Source organism: Ursus arctos, chromosome X (genome assembly GCF_023065955.2).
Source record: "Ursus arctos isolate Adak ecotype North America chromosome X, UrsArc2.0, whole genome shotgun sequence".
NCBI classification, from domain to species: Eukaryota; Metazoa; Chordata; class Mammalia; order Carnivora; family Ursidae; genus Ursus; species Ursus arctos.
In genome coordinates this window covers 68,750,301-68,765,635 of record NC_079873.1, presented here as the reverse complement: position 1 = coordinate 68,765,635, position 15,335 = coordinate 68,750,301, and the positions used below count along the sequence as shown (strand labels likewise).

Here is a 15,335-nt window from a genome sequence, read left to right as displayed (position 1 = left end):
AACAGGAAATTGATGGTGAAGGTTGGGCTGATTATCTCAATCACATCAAATCACTATATTGGTATTTCCCTGCCAACAGGGGTTAGAATACCACCTGGGAAATGTATCTAAACAGTCTAATAGAGAGGTGATTTTTTTTTCCAACCCTGTGTAGGATCTGTCCAGTACAGTGTCTCAAATAGTACCAGGTATCCAGAACAATTAATAAATATCATTCTGTAACTTGGTATGTGACTAGTGAACAAGATTAGCAAGAAGGGAGACTCTCTTGTGGCAGGTGTCCTGGGTAAAATTTGCAGTCTAAGGGTTTTTAAGCACATGAAGTTTTGCTTGCTTGCTCTAATGTGCCATTTCTTATATTCCAAATTTCTCAATGGAAAAAAAAACCTGATTTCTATGTTGTCCTATACCAGAATGAATTATTACCTAACCTCACCTATCCTAACTAGCTTGGTCATGTTCAGTAAAATGAATTAAATTTAGATAATAGTATTATGCCATACTTAGTGAATGTCACTTATCTCTACCAGTTATTTATATTTTTCATTATAATCTGGTTATGAAATATTTCAAGAACACTCCAGAAAGTACACAGAATAATATAAAGGTCACCCATGTAACCATTCAGTTTTGTCAAATCTTAACATTTTGCCATATTTGCTCTCAGTATATTTTTTAAGAAACGGAACCATTGAAACTTCAGTGTAACTTTTACTCCCTTTCTTCCCAGAGATAACTACTATCCTGAATTTGGTGTTTACAATTCCCTTAAATGTTTCTGTACTTTTACTACATATATATGTATCCATACATTATATATAGTAGTATTTTGCAAATGAAGTTTTTAAACATTTTATAAATGATATCATTCTGAATATATTCTTCCCCAGTTTGTTGTTATCACTCAATTTTTATGTTTTTGCCATTATTCCATGTTGATAGATGGGGATGTAGTTCATTACTTTAAATTGCTTATAGTATTCCATTATACAATGTGAGAGGTTAAGCCAACTGTGCAGTTAGAGGATGCAGTCCCCACAAGACTGTCCATACTTCAGCTACCCCACCCCATTTGTTATGTCTGTTAATCCTCACTCAGGGTAAGGTATTTTTCTTCATGCGTTGTATAATTTTAGATTATAAACATATCATAAGGGGATTCTATCTGTGGCACTTTCATGTGGCCTCGTATTGCTCCAGAAAGTTTTAGCAATTGCTTCCACCAAATCTCCAGAGGTACTACCGACGCAGAGCCACTTTTCTTTCATGATGTTTTATTGGTTAAGGGTTTCTTGGATCACGTAGTATAATTTCAAACCCCCTACCTGTGTAAGGACAGACCTCTGGTTATAATAGAGGTATAATCTTCCTCCACCCAGGGCTTTGGATAAAACAATTTTTCTCCCTCATGTGGTTAAGTGGGTCCCCCCCCCATCACCTTTTCACTGAAGTGTGGTCCTTTAAGGATATGAGACAATATCTCATTTTCTACTCCCTGCCTTATTTGGATCCTAAGGCTTCTCCTGTCCCTACATAAGCATTTAAACCCAAGCCCTTAGGTTCATGAAATAGGCAAACTCCTTAGAACTACTGCAGCATTAACTCATGTGCTTACTGCTCTAGTTTTCAGTTCCTAGTGTAGTTTTTGTTTACTTTTATGGTAAGCAAAATCTTCAGGGGTCTCCCAGTCTTCCCTGCTTGTTCCCTCCCTAAGACTTCTCTGTGGTCACTTATTTATTTATTTTACAGAGACTGAGAGAGGGAGCTTGCATGAGTGGGGGGAGGGGCACAGGGAGAGGAGAAAGAATCTCAAGCAGACTCCCTCCTGAGCACAGAGCCTGACGCAGGGTTCAGTCTCCTGACCATGAGATTATGAACTGACCTAAAGTCAAGAGTCAGATGCTCAACCGACTAAGCCACCCAGGTGTCCCTCTGTGGTCATTTCTCTTGGGGATCTCAGACGTTACCTCTTAAGGGTATTTGTAGCCTGTGGTGGTTTGGGGGAATAGCTGAGCTTCGCCTGGGGATACTTTCGGCTTGATCATAATTGTAGGCTTGAACATTGTATTATTAGTACTGATACCTCTAGTTGCATCAAAATATTAGTAATATTACTTCTGAAGGATTCTTAATACCATGACAGAGAAAATAATGCTTCCTTAATTTTCACCTGAAGAATCCTAATTCACACTTCCCTATTCTCTTCCTAGGATGTGTGCAGTGTTTGGTGGAATCTATTGTCTTCGCCATTCAGTACAGTGCCTTGTTGTGGACAAAGAATCCAGAAAGTAAGGATGATATAAGTTACATTCCTATAGTTACACCCCAAGCACAGGTGAAAAATGCTAAAGTCAATTTAAAAAAAAATGATTCTTCAAAGATCTTCCCTGGTATTAATATCATATCAACCTTGATTAAAAGTAATTTGTATTTAGATCCTCCAGAACAAAGAAAGTGAGTTCAGAATATAGAAACTAAATTAATTTCCCTGCAATATAACTATAGCTCCTGATCATCGAAGCTTGGAAGACAAATCATTTCAGCTGCCGGGGGTGGGTGGTGAGTGATGTTAGTTTTCCTTGTGGCCTTACCTCCTCTAATTGATTTTTATCAGATGACAACAAAGCCCTCTGTTATTGCATTTTTAAAAATGGAGCTCACCTAAAGACTCATCAGATTAATCTCTGCTGATAATGCATGTCATTCCCAAGAGAAAACACTTTAGTGATTTTTTTAGGTAGATTGTTGTCATAAACTATGCTACCTTGTTATCTGCAGATAAATTCTTATACAATCATATTAGGCCTGCAGACTGGTTTAGGATTGAAATAAAAATGTACCTGCTTTTAAAAAATGCCAAATACTATCTATGTCTGTGTTTTTATATTTCAGTTACATTTTTCTAGGATTTATTATTTAGTTACTAAGATACGCCCTTGTCTGAATTACACTAGTATTCTTTGATTTCTGTGTTTGAATTAAAACTGGGTTAAGTTTTAGGAGCTGTTTAAATTGCTGTGTATTTTTCTTTCCAGTTCCGTGTTGTTAAGCACTATATCTCTAGTATGACTATTTTTGGGGATATATAAAGAAGTAGTCATTGTTCAGGCCATAAAATAATGTTGTGAACTGGAAGCTTACAAATATAAAGTTTAAGCTGTTTCATTTTACAGTAATTTTGTATAGTCTAAGCAGTGTAATTTCTTATAGACTATAACACCAAGAGCTGGTATTTTGAGATACGGTGGAGAAAAATTCAAGTCTAGAACATGCAATATTTAGGCAGTGAATTTAACTTAGAAAGTAATTCTCTAGTATGAGATAATATAGACACACAGTTTAAGGGCTTGTAAAGTACTTTTAGCACCTTAATGCAAAGGTACCACAGAAATGAAGAATGATAATGTATAGTGAAAAATCTATCTTTGAAGGCCCAGGATATTCATATACTGGATCATGAATAACTGTGGAGTGGTTGTTTTTAAGGAACTGATGTTTTTAAGCCTCTTAGAGTCATTTTTCCTTATACATTCATTTTGAAGCATGAGTGTGTTCCTATGATGGAAAGCCAGATAGTGAATTGTTTATTTGGTGTTTATTTACTTACATCCTTTTACCCTTTTTGGCCCCAGTTCCATTTCTACTTGTTACTCTTAGTGACATGAAGAATTTACATGGCTCATGTTTTTTTTTTAATGGATACATTAGTATAGTAATAGCATTTGTTCAACTAAAGCTTACATTTACCTTCACTTTGATGTAGTTTTTATTATAAACTCTGAAGAGAGGAACTCTTCTTTATGATCTGCTACAGGTTGCAGTTGCAACAGATAGCTGGGGGCTACGGGTCTAAAGACCAAACATTAGTAGTTTTCAAATTTTAATGTGTTTAAGAATCACCAGGTAAACTTGTTCTGTTTCTGGTTTTTTGTTTTTTTGTTTTTTTTTTAAGGAGATATCTGTGTCTCACCCTCAGAGAGTGAAATTGGATAATGTGGTTAGAATGGAGTTAGGGAACTTGCAGTTTTGAGGAACACCTCAAATGAATCTAATGTAGGTGCTCCATAGATGACTCTAAGAAACACTGACCTGTAATGTAAAGTTCAGGATTTAGCCAGTGTTCTAAGATAGACTGGGAGCTTTAGATCTTAATTCATTCTAGGCCCTTATGAAGATGATCCTTCCAGATCTATTGGAGTCAAATATGAATTTTACTTATTTTTTTTGTTTTTTGTTATTTCATTACGCTATAAATGTTTTTTTTTTTAATTTTTCCCGAGGTTTTATGTAAATTCCATCTAGTTAACATAAAGTGCAATATTAGTTTCAGGTGTAGAATTTAGTGATTCATCACATACAGTACCCAGTGCTCATCACAAGTGCCCTCCTTAATAGCCATCACCTGTTTAACTCATCCCACTTCCCCTCTAATAACCATCAGTTTGTTCTCTATAGTTAAGAATCTGTTTCTTGGTTTGCCTCTCTTTTATTCCCACCAATGTTCATTTGTCTTTGTTTCTTAAATTCCACATATGAATGAGATCATATGGTGTTTGTCTTTGACTGACTTATTTCACTTAGCATAATAGTCCCTAGTGCCATCCATGTCATTGTCAATGGCAAGATTTCATTCTTTTTGATGGCTGAGTAATATTCCATTGTAGATATGTACCACATCCTCTTTATTCAATCAGTCAATGGACACTTGGGCTCTTTCCATGAATTGGCTATTGTTGATAATGCTGCTGTAAACATCAGGGTGCATGTATCCCTTTGAATCAGTATTTTTTTTTTCCTTTGGGTAAATACATAATAGTGCAATTCCTGGGTCTTAGGATAGTTCTATTTTTAACTTTGTGAGGAACCTCCATACTGTTTTGCAGAGTGGCTGCACCAGTTTGCATTTCCACCAACAGTGTAACAGGATTCCCCTTTCTCCACATCTTCACCAACAGCTTTTGTTTCCTGTGTTGTTAATTTTAGTCATTCTGACAGGCATGAGGTAATATCTTATCGTAGTTTTGATTTGTGTTTCCCTGATGATGAGTGATGTTGAGCATCTTTCTATGTCTCTTGGCCATCTGTGTGTCTTCTTTGGAAAAATGTCTATTCATGTCTTCCCATTTTTTAACAGGATTATTTGTTTCTTGGGTATTGAGTTTGATAAGTTCTTTAAATATTTTAAATACTAATCCTTCCTCTGATATGTCATTTGCAGATATCTTCTCCCATTCCGAAGATTGCCTTTTAGTTTTGTTGATTGTCTCCTTCACTGTGCAGAAGCTTTTTATTTTGAGGAAGTCTCAGTAGTTTATTTTTGCTTTTGTTTCCCTTGCCTCAGGAGACATATCTTGTAAGAAGTTGCTATAGCCAGTGTCAAGGAGGTTACTGCCTCTGTTCTCTAGGATTTTAATGGTTTCCTGTCTCACAGGTCTTTAATCCATTTTGAATTTATTTTTCTGTAGGTTGTAAGAAAGTGGTCCAGTTTCATTCTTTTGTACACTGCTATCCAGTTTCCCCAGTACCATTTGTTAAAGATACTGTCTTTTTTCCATTGGATGTTCTTTCGTGCTTTGTTTACCATATAGTTGTGGGTTCATTTCTGGGTTTTCTATTATGTTCTATTGATTTTTCTGTTTTTATGCCATTTCCATGTTGTCTTGATCACTGCGGCTTTGTAATAAAACTTGAAGACTACATTTGTGATGCTCAGCTTTTCTTTTTCAAGGTTGCTTTGGCTATTGGGGGTCTTTTGTGATTCCATACAAATTTGAGGATTCTTTGTTGTAACTTTGTGAAAAATAACTGTTGGTATTTTGATAGGGATTGCATTAAATGTGTAGATTGCTTTGGATAATATAGATATTTTAACAATATTTGTTCTTCTAATCCATGAGCATGAAATGTTTTTCCATTTCTTTGTGTCATCTTCAGTTACTTTCATAAATGTTGCATAGTTTTCAGAGTATAGATCTTTTACCTCTTTGATTGTGTTTATTCCTAGATACCTAATGGTTTTTGGTGATACTGTAAATGGGATCGATTCCTTGATTTCTCTTTCTGCTGCTTCGTTATTGGTGTATAGAAATGCAACAGATTTCTGTATGTTGAATATCCCGTGACTTTACTGAATTCGTGTATCATTTCTAGCAATTTTTCAGTGGAGTCTTTTGGGTTTTCTATGTATAGTATCATGTCATCTGCAAATAGTGAAAATTTGGCTTCCTCCTTGCCTATTTGGATGGCTTTTATTTGTTTTTGCTGTCTGCTGAGACTAGGCCTTCCAGTACTATGTTGAATAACAGTGGTAAGAGTGGATATCCCTGTCTTGTCTCTGACCATGGAGGAAAAGCTCTGTTTTTCCCCATTGAGGAGGATACTAGCTGTGGGTTTTTTTGTATATGGCCTTTGTTATGTTGAAGTGTGTTCTCTCTATCCTTACTTTGTTAAGGGTTTTTATCATGTTGTACTTTGTCAGATACTTTTTTCTGCATCTATTGAAAGGATTCTTAGCCTTTTTTTATTGTTTTGTATCATGTTGATTGATTAGCAAATATTGAACCACCCTTGCAGCACAGGAATAAATCCTACTTGATCGTAGTGAATGATTCTTTTAATGTACTGTTGGATTTGATTTGCTAGTATTTTTTTGAGAATTTTTTTTTATCTGTGTTCATCAGGGATATTGGCCTCTAGTTTTCTTTATTAGTGGAGTCTTAGTCTGGTATTGGAATCAGTGTAATGCTGGCCTCATAGGATGAATTGGAAGTTCTCCTTCCATTTCTAGTTCTTGGAATGGTTTGAGAAGAATAGATATTAACTCTTTTTTAAGTGTTTGGTGGAATTCCACTGGGAAGCCATCTGGCCCTGGACTTCTGTTTATTGGGAGGTTTTTGATTACTGACTCAATTTCTTTGCTGGCTTTTAGACTGTTCAAGTTTTCTATTTTTCTCTTTTCAGTTTGGTAGTTTATATGTTTCTAGAAATTTATCTCTTTCTTCGAGGTTGTCCAATTTGTGGCATATAGTTTTTTATACTATTCTCTTATGGTGTCAGTTGCTATTTTTCCTCTCTCATTTTTGATTTTATTTATTAGGGTGCTTTCTCTTTTCTCTTTGATAAGTCTGAGTGGGGTTTATCAATTTATAAAATTTTTTCAGAGAACCAGCTCCTGGTTTCATTTATCTGTTCTCTTGTTTTTTTAGTTTCTGTATCATTTATTTCTGCTCTAATCTTTAGTAATGCTGGCCTCATAGGATGAATTGGAAGTTCTCCTTCCATTTCTAGTTCTTGGAATGGTTTGAGAAGAATAGGTATTAACTCTTTTTTAAGTGTTTGGTGGAATTCCACTGGGAAGCCATCTGGCCCTGGACTTCTGTTTATTGGGAGGTTTTTGATTACTGACTCAATTTCTTTGCTGGCTTTTAGATTGTTCAAGTTTTCTATTTTTCTCTTTTCAGTTTGGTAGTTTATATGTTTCTAGAAATTTATCTCTTTCTTCGAGGTTGTCCAATTTGTGGCATATAGTTTTTCATACTATTCTCTTATGGTGTCAGTTGCTATTTTTCCTCTCTCATTTTTGATTTTATTTATTAGGGTGCTTTCTCTTTTCTCTTTGATAAGTCTGAGTGGGGTTTATCAATTTATAAAATTTTTTCAGAGAACCGGCTCCTGGTTTCATTTATCTGTTCTCTTGTTTTTTTAGTTTCTGTATCATTTATTTCTGCTCTAATCTTTAGTATTTCTCTTCTTCTGATGACTTGAGGCTTCATTTGTTCTTTTTCTAGCTCCATTAAGTGTAAGGTTAGGTTATTTGAGATTTTTCTTGCTTCTTGAGGTAGGTCTGTATTGCTGTATATTTCCCTCTTGTGACTGCTTCTGCTACATCCCGAAGGTTTGGACCATTATGTTTTCATTTTCATTTGTTTCCATGTATTTTTTAAAATTTCTTCTTTGATTTCCTATTTGACCCATTCATTCTTTAGTACCCTGTTGTTTAGCCTCCATGTATATGTGGTCTTTCCAATTTTTTTCTTATGGCTGACTTCAGTTTTCATAGTGGTGTTATCAGAATTATGCATGGTATGTTAACTGGAATGTGTTCTGGAGAATGTCCCATGTGCACTCGAAAAGAATGTGTATTCTTCCGGTTTAGGACTAAATGTTCTGAATATATCTGTTATGTCCATCTGATCCAGTGTGTCATTCAAAGCCATTGTTCCCTTCTTGATTTTCTGCTTAGATAATCTGTCCATTGCTGTAAGTGGGATGTTAAAGTCCCCTACTATCATTGTATTATTATCAGTGAGTTCCTTTATGTTTGTTATTAGTTGTTTTATATATTTGGGTGCTCCCAAGTTGGGGGTGTAAATATCTACAGTTGTTAGATCTTCTTGTTGGATGGTGCCCTGTATTTTGATATAGTGTCCTTTATTATGATATAGTGCCCTTTTTCATCTCTTATAAAGTCTTTGGATTAAAGTCTCATTTGTCTGATACAAGTATTGCTGCTCTGGCTTTCTTTTTCCATTTGCATGAGAAATGTTTCTCCATCCCCTCACTGTCAATTTGCAGGTGTCTTTAGGTGTAAAATGAGTCTCTTGTAGGCATATAGATGTGTCTTAGTTGTTAATCCATTCTATATCTTTTGATTGGAGCATTTAGTCCATTTACATTCAGAGTAATTATTGGTAGATATGAATTTAGTGCCATTATATTGCTTGTTTTGTCATTGTTTCTGGAGGTTTTTTTCTCTCCTTTTTAGTCTTTGTCGTTTGGTCTTTCCTTCCCACTCAAAGAGTTCCCTTTAATATTTTTTCAGGGCTTGTTTAGTGGTCATGAATTCCGTTATTTTTTGTTTGAGAAATTCTTTATCTCTACTTCTATTCTCAATGATAGCCTTGCCAGATAAGAGTATTCTTGGCTGAGATTTTTCCCATTCCACACTTTTAATTTATCATGTCCCTCCCTTCTGGCATGTCACGTTTCTGTGGAGAGATACTGCTAGCCTTGTGGGTCTTCCTTTGTTTGTTAGGGACTTTTTTCGTCTTGCTGCTTTTAGGACTTTTTCTTTATCATCATATTTTGCAAATTTTACTCTAACATATCTTGGTGTTGGCCTGATTTTGTTGATTTTGGTGGGAGTGCTCTCTGTCTCCTGGATCTGGATGTCTTTTCCTTCCTCAGATTAGGCAAGTTTTCAGATATTATTTCCTTCTGTCCCCTTTGCTCACTCTTCTCTTCTGGGACTCCTGTGCTACAAATGTATTATGTTTAATGGAGCCACTGAGTTCCCTTAGTCTATTCTCATGATCCATAATTCTTTTTTCTTTCTTTTGTTCTGTTTATTTTCCATTATTCTGTCTTCCATTATCACTTTTTCATTCCTGTGATTCTTCCATCCTTGTGGTTTACAATCTCAGTTATTTGCATTTTTCATTCTAAGCAGTTGTCTTTTATCTTTGTGGTAAGGGCCTCCCTGAAGTCTCCATTCTTTTCTCAAGTCCAGTCAGTATCCTCATGATTGTTGCTTTAAATTCTCCATGCAGGCATATTACTTTATGTGTTTCAAATAGATCTCTTGCTGTGACCTCTTCTTGTTGTTTCATTTGGGATGAATTCCTCCATATTGGCATTTTTGTCTAATTCTCTGTCTTCTTCTTTGTGTTAGAAAAGCCCATTTTGTGTCCCACTCCTGAGAGTAATGGCTTTATGAAGAAGAGGTCATATAGTGTCCAGGACCTGGTGCTTCAGGGAGTATCTCTAGTGTCTGCTGGGTTTCACTCTGCTGCTGTGTTTCGGCTGCTCTGTCCTTCAGGCCAGTCATGTGCACAGGCTCTCCTTGCCTGCAGTGGGGATTGTTTGGTCTTTGGGCAGAGTATGGCGAGTTTTAACTAGGTGTGCTCTGGTCTGCTTGTTAAATGAAACCTGATGCTACTTCTACTAGAACTGAAGCCTTGTAGAACTCTCTGTGAAGTATGGTGTTTGCAAGATTTTCTGCTGGTCTTCTGGGGGAAGGGGCCTACTGTGTTGGGACTTAGGGACACTTGCCTGAGAAAGTGGTACCAGCAGAGTGCAAGGGGGTGGGACTTGGTATAAACAGGTTAGTCAGATAGTGTTGGCACTGTGCTGTTTATTGAAGCTTGTTTATGCTGAGAGGCTGGGGAAGGAAATGGTGCCAGCCAGCTCCTTTATCCCCAGAGAGGGATCTCAGTGCTTATTGCTCTCAGGGAACCACTTTCAGAAGAGCAAATAATCTCCCCTCATGTGTCCCAAGGATTTTTCAGATCACTGTTTTCACACTGTCTCTGGGTTGCTTGCTTGCCTGGAGCAATGCAGTGCACTTTGGGCCCAATCCCAGCCAAGTATGTAGACTTTTATTTTATTTCATTTTGTTTTATTTTACTTTTATTTCTTTATTTATTTTTAAAATCAATTAATTAACATATGGTGTATTAGTTTCAGAGGTAGAGTTTAGTGATTCATCAGTTGCATTAACACCCAGTTTTCATGACGTCAAGTGCCCTCCTTAATGCTCATCACCCAGTTACCCCATCCCCCCAACCCACCTCACCTCCAGCAACCCTCAGTTTGTTTCCTGGAGTTAAGAGTCTCTTATGGTTTGGTTTGTCTCCCTGTCTGATTTCATCTTATTTTATTTTTTCTTCCCATGTTCATCTGTTTTATTTCTTAAGTTCCACATATGAGTGAAATCATAGGATTATTTGTCTTTCTCTGACTTATTTCACTTAGCATAATACCCTCTAGTTCTATCGACATCGTTGCAAATGGCAAGATTTCATTCTTTTTGATGGCTGAGTCATATTCCACTGTATATACCACCTGTTCTTTTTCTATTCATCTGTCAGTGGACATCTGGGTTCTTTTCATATTTTGGCTATTGTGGACATTAAGCATGCAGACTTTTAAAACTCCAAACTTCAGGGAAATGCCATGGTAGGAGCCTGTTCTGGTCTTCTGGAGGAGGATGTCGCAGTCTTGGGGGCCCTGCAGGTTTGACTGAGAAGGGCAGTTGCACAGAGTGCAGAGGAATGGGATTTGGAGCAAGTAGGCTAAACAGCCATTTGGGAGCAAGAAGCCCTCACGAGGTGTCTCTGCCTATGCTGGATGGTGGTGGAGGGAAATGGTGACTGCCAGCTCTTCAAACACCCTCCCACACACCGGGAGAGGAGGAGAGGTGTCCCTGTGAATGCCATCTCTCACACAGGTGGTCCAAGAAGAGAGAATAGTTTCTCCCCTTGGGCCTTAGGTGATCCTCAGATGAGCTGTCTGCGCTCAGGTTGTTTACCTGTCATCTCTCCAGGAGTAGGGCTGTGCCGTCAGGGCTCTATCACAGCCAATCCAGAAGTCCTCTAAAACCGCTGTCTTTGAGCCCAGCTGGTTGCAAAAACTCACAAAAATCAGCCCCTCTCATTTTTCCATCCAGTGGCTTTGGGGAATTGTGCTCCTTGTGAGTTTCCCTGTGTGCTCCTTTCTTTCTCTCACCTTTCTGTACAACCAGGGCTCCCTCCCCTCCACAGCACCCGTGATCTGTTTCTTTCCCCAAACCACGTCTCTGCACTTCCTACCTTCCTGGATGTGGCCTCTTCTCTCCTTGTAGTTGTGGAGTTTGTTCTGTCAGTCCTCAAGTCAATTTCTTGCGCATTCAAAATGATTTGATAGTTATCTAGTTATGTTCGAAGGGGGAGAGATACTAGGTTCCTTCTTCTGAGTAGCAATCAGGCTCTTCTCCTGAATTTTAAATAGCAGGCATACTGCTATTTACTTAACATTTTCTTTTATGTCTTCATGGAAAGACCTCAAACATAACAATTATTGCCCAATAACTCCTAAGGCATGCATGGTCAGGTAGCCGAATAAGAGAAGACCTGGAACTCCATCACTGCCGTGAATGACAGTGAGCAAGTCACTTTTCTCTGGGCCAGTTCCTTTATCTGTAAGATGAGTTAGATGGACTGTCCAGCAATCATTGAGTTTCCTCCATATATAACGTGCTTTGACTATATTAATAAAAGTACTTAGTTTTTGCTTAATGTTTATAAATTATCCTAACGTGATTTGTAAGCTTAAATGTAGACCATTCTTAAATACTAGGTAATCTTCAGTCCCAGTAAGACATCAAAAAAAACTTCTGTGGATATAAATGAAATAGCAAAATGTCTACTTAGACTATCATATTATTATTTTATAGACCTCCAGTTTTCCAATGAATATTTTTCTATTGTCCATCTTGGTTGTTTAAGATACAGCCATTTAGGATTCCGCTTGTGATTCTCTTACTTGAACATTTATTCCAAGCCATAATTATTTACTTCCTTAAGAGTAGAATAATTTTTAAATTTGACCTGCATTCATAGTATTCATGATATCTCCAGTTTCTCACGATAGTGTATTGCTTAAGTGATCTTTAAAAGTTTTATTTAAGAGACCACCAATACTTAAAAAATTGTAAATTCATACCTTCACTAATAATTACCAAATTTATAATTTTTTGCCTTTTTAATAAAAATCCCATTCTGTCAAGTCAAATAGTCTCTATAAATATCTAAAGCTAACATTGATTAAAGTTGACTGGGGCTAATTTATCTTTCCCAAACACTACTTTCATGTTCAAAGTCAAATACTTAAACAGAGCTACCAGTAATAGTGCAGGATTACAGGGTTCTTGTCTCACAGAGTTGAAGAATGAATCTCTAGGATGCAAACGGGTGAAATGAAGTGAAAGTTTATTAAGTGAAGGTGAGAGCAGGGGCGCCTGGGTGGCTCAGCCAGTTAAGGGTCTGCCTTCAGTTCAGGTCATGATCCCAGGGTCCTGGGATCAAGCCCCACATCGGGCTCCCTGCTCAGCCGGGAGCCTGCTTCTCCCTCTGCCTCTGCCACTCCCCCTGCTTGTGATCTCTCCTCTCATTCTGTGTCAAATAAATAAATAAATAAAATCTTTAAAAAAAAAGTGAAGGTGAGAGCAGAAAGGAAAGAAAACTCTCTAGAGTGAGAGGGGACCTGAATGGGTTGCCGCTGAGGCTTTTAGTGGCAGTCTTTTATTGAGAACTGGCTGGGAAGCTTGTTTCTTTGAGATTCTTACGCCATCTTGGTTTGTTACCTTATCTCTTGTTCAGCTCAGTCGCAGCGTCTCCACCTGCCAGGAACAGTTTCAGAGTCTAGTCCGGGGAGTCAGGGGCCTCCTTTCTCTACTGCCTATACCTTAACCCCTTCCCTATTTATGAGACAAGACCTGTGGGCAGAAAGAGCTATACTGAGATTGTGAGGAATGACTGTATATTTTTTTATTAGTGGGGATTAGGGATAGCACAAGTCTCCAAGGAATCTGGAAGTAAGGCTATCAGGACCTTGAGGGGCCAGCTGCTGCCAAGATAAAGTTACTTTTAAACTTTAAGGCACTAAGGCAGCCACCAGTTCATTGAGGAAGGTCATGCTCTGCATGCTTCAGGTACCTATCAGTGGGCTGCAAGCTGTAAGGAGATTTTAATTTAAGCTACATTTCTTTTGCCTTAGTTTCCCACATCAATAGGAGTTATTTTGTCAGGACTCGAATATAAAGTGAGGGATAATTTTTTGAGGGAAAAATCTTGAACTTATATTTAGACATATCCAGCATACATTTCTTTTTAAGGAATCCAGGTTGACTTAAACAAGTGTTTATTCTAAGTGTAATTAGAGTATTCATAAAGAAATCAGCAAAGACTTGCATTTGTCTCCTTATGGTCTTAGATTGCTTCTCTTTTCCTGTTTTTCTGTGTGGAACACTTGGCATTCCCTTGGGTGTAGCTAAGAACTACTCATGCTTGAGTTCTGAGGTCTAAGTTTATTTCCTGATTCCACAGACTAGATCAGAACCCTTCCCTGGCCCCCTAAGCCAGGTCCTCTTGTATGATTGTAAGTTCTATGTAAGAAAAGGCCCGATCTCATGACTGTATGTCCGGAGGCATAGCAGGTTTGTATCACCCATTATACTCAGTAGCTATGTGTTAAATGAATGAATGAATCTTAAAAAACTGATCTTTTGGTGCTTTCTTTTCACCATCCATTGAGTAAAGCCATAGAAGCATAAATGATCATAGCATTGAATTCAGTATGGTGATTACACATCAAAGTATTGTACAAACTTTGAAAGAAGAAATATAGACTATTAACCATACTTATTTTCAGATAGGTCTTATTTTTCATTTTTGTTTAGTTTGCTTTTCCTGAGAGCCACATTGACTGTGCTCTCTTTGCTATATTATCCATTGGCTCTGCTTTTCAGTTTTCAGGGGACGTAGATATCAGCAATTCTCTTATATACCCTGTCACTAAATTCTAATACTGAACCACTCTTTTGACTGTTTCTAGAAATACTAAGTGCTCTTGTTGAGCAGCTTTCCTTTTCTTTGCAGCTGTGCTGACTAGGTAAAACTCCTATAAAGTAGATTTGGCCATTTAGCAGTATAGTATTTGATACTGGGTAGGGTATGGATGACCTTGGACTAGATGTGTCTGTAACCAGTAGTCTGAATCGAATCACTTCAGCTACTGTTCTTTTTTACTTCAGCTGTCTCACTTACTAGAATTCCTGCTGTGACTATTTCTTGGAGAGATCTTTTTTCTGATACCGGGAGTAACTATACCTTTTCCAGATACTTGGAAGTTAGTAATGAATAGTATGTTAGCGCATGTGGGGTGACTGATCCTACCATTAGTCATTGTAGGAAAATTGCTGAATTTCTGATTTTAGCATGTCTCATTTGCAAAATGGTAGTGATAATATTCTATACATTTAACCTCTATGCTCCATGCTAGTTGCTATGGGAATAACGAGATGAATAAAACAGACCTTGCCTTCATGTACAAAGAGAGCAATAAACAGTGCAGTCTGTAAGGTCAGATAGACCTGGGTCTATTTCCTGGCTTCCCCACTTACTAACTGAATGGGCTTTAAAAGTTGTTTAACCTCCATGTGCTCTAGTTTCTGTATAAAGTGGGGCATGACAGTAACTACCTTATTTGGTGATTATGATTATTAACAGATAAAGCAGGTAGAACCATTTGTAACAGAGCTCAGTACATGTTAGCTAGTTGCAGTTGTTAATGTAATGAGATACTTTGGAATCCCATGGAGGAGATATATCCTGAAGATCCTTCTGTGCCCAAGCTAAGGACTTTGGACTGTGATCAATGGTGGTTTTAAGTGGGTGTATAACAAGATTAGATTTGCTACTTTAAGTTATTAATTCTGGCAGTGATTTGGAAGAAACACTTTGATGATAAGAGATTCTTTTTTCTCCTAAATCAGAGATTCTGAATCTTTGGTTTTGTCT

The 15,335-nt window shown here is 37.4% G+C and overlaps 1 protein-coding gene across 4 annotated transcripts in view; it reads left to right on the top strand.

Moving 5' to 3' along the window:
* CHM (CHM Rab escort protein) overlaps positions 1–15,335 on the top strand; it is a 196,161-nt gene that overhangs the window by 123,780 nt on the left and 57,046 nt on the right. For 3 of the 4 annotated variants that reach the window (XM_048213444.2, XM_057312932.1, XM_057312933.1), the window contains one exon: positions 2,211–2,288. The exons of the other annotated variant lie outside the window; for it this stretch is intronic. In XM_048213444.2, coding sequence (XP_048069401.1) covers positions 2,211–2,288 — 78 coding nt within the window. The remainder of the gene's footprint in view (positions 1–2,210; positions 2,289–15,335) is intronic. 4 annotated transcript variants of the gene reach the window in all.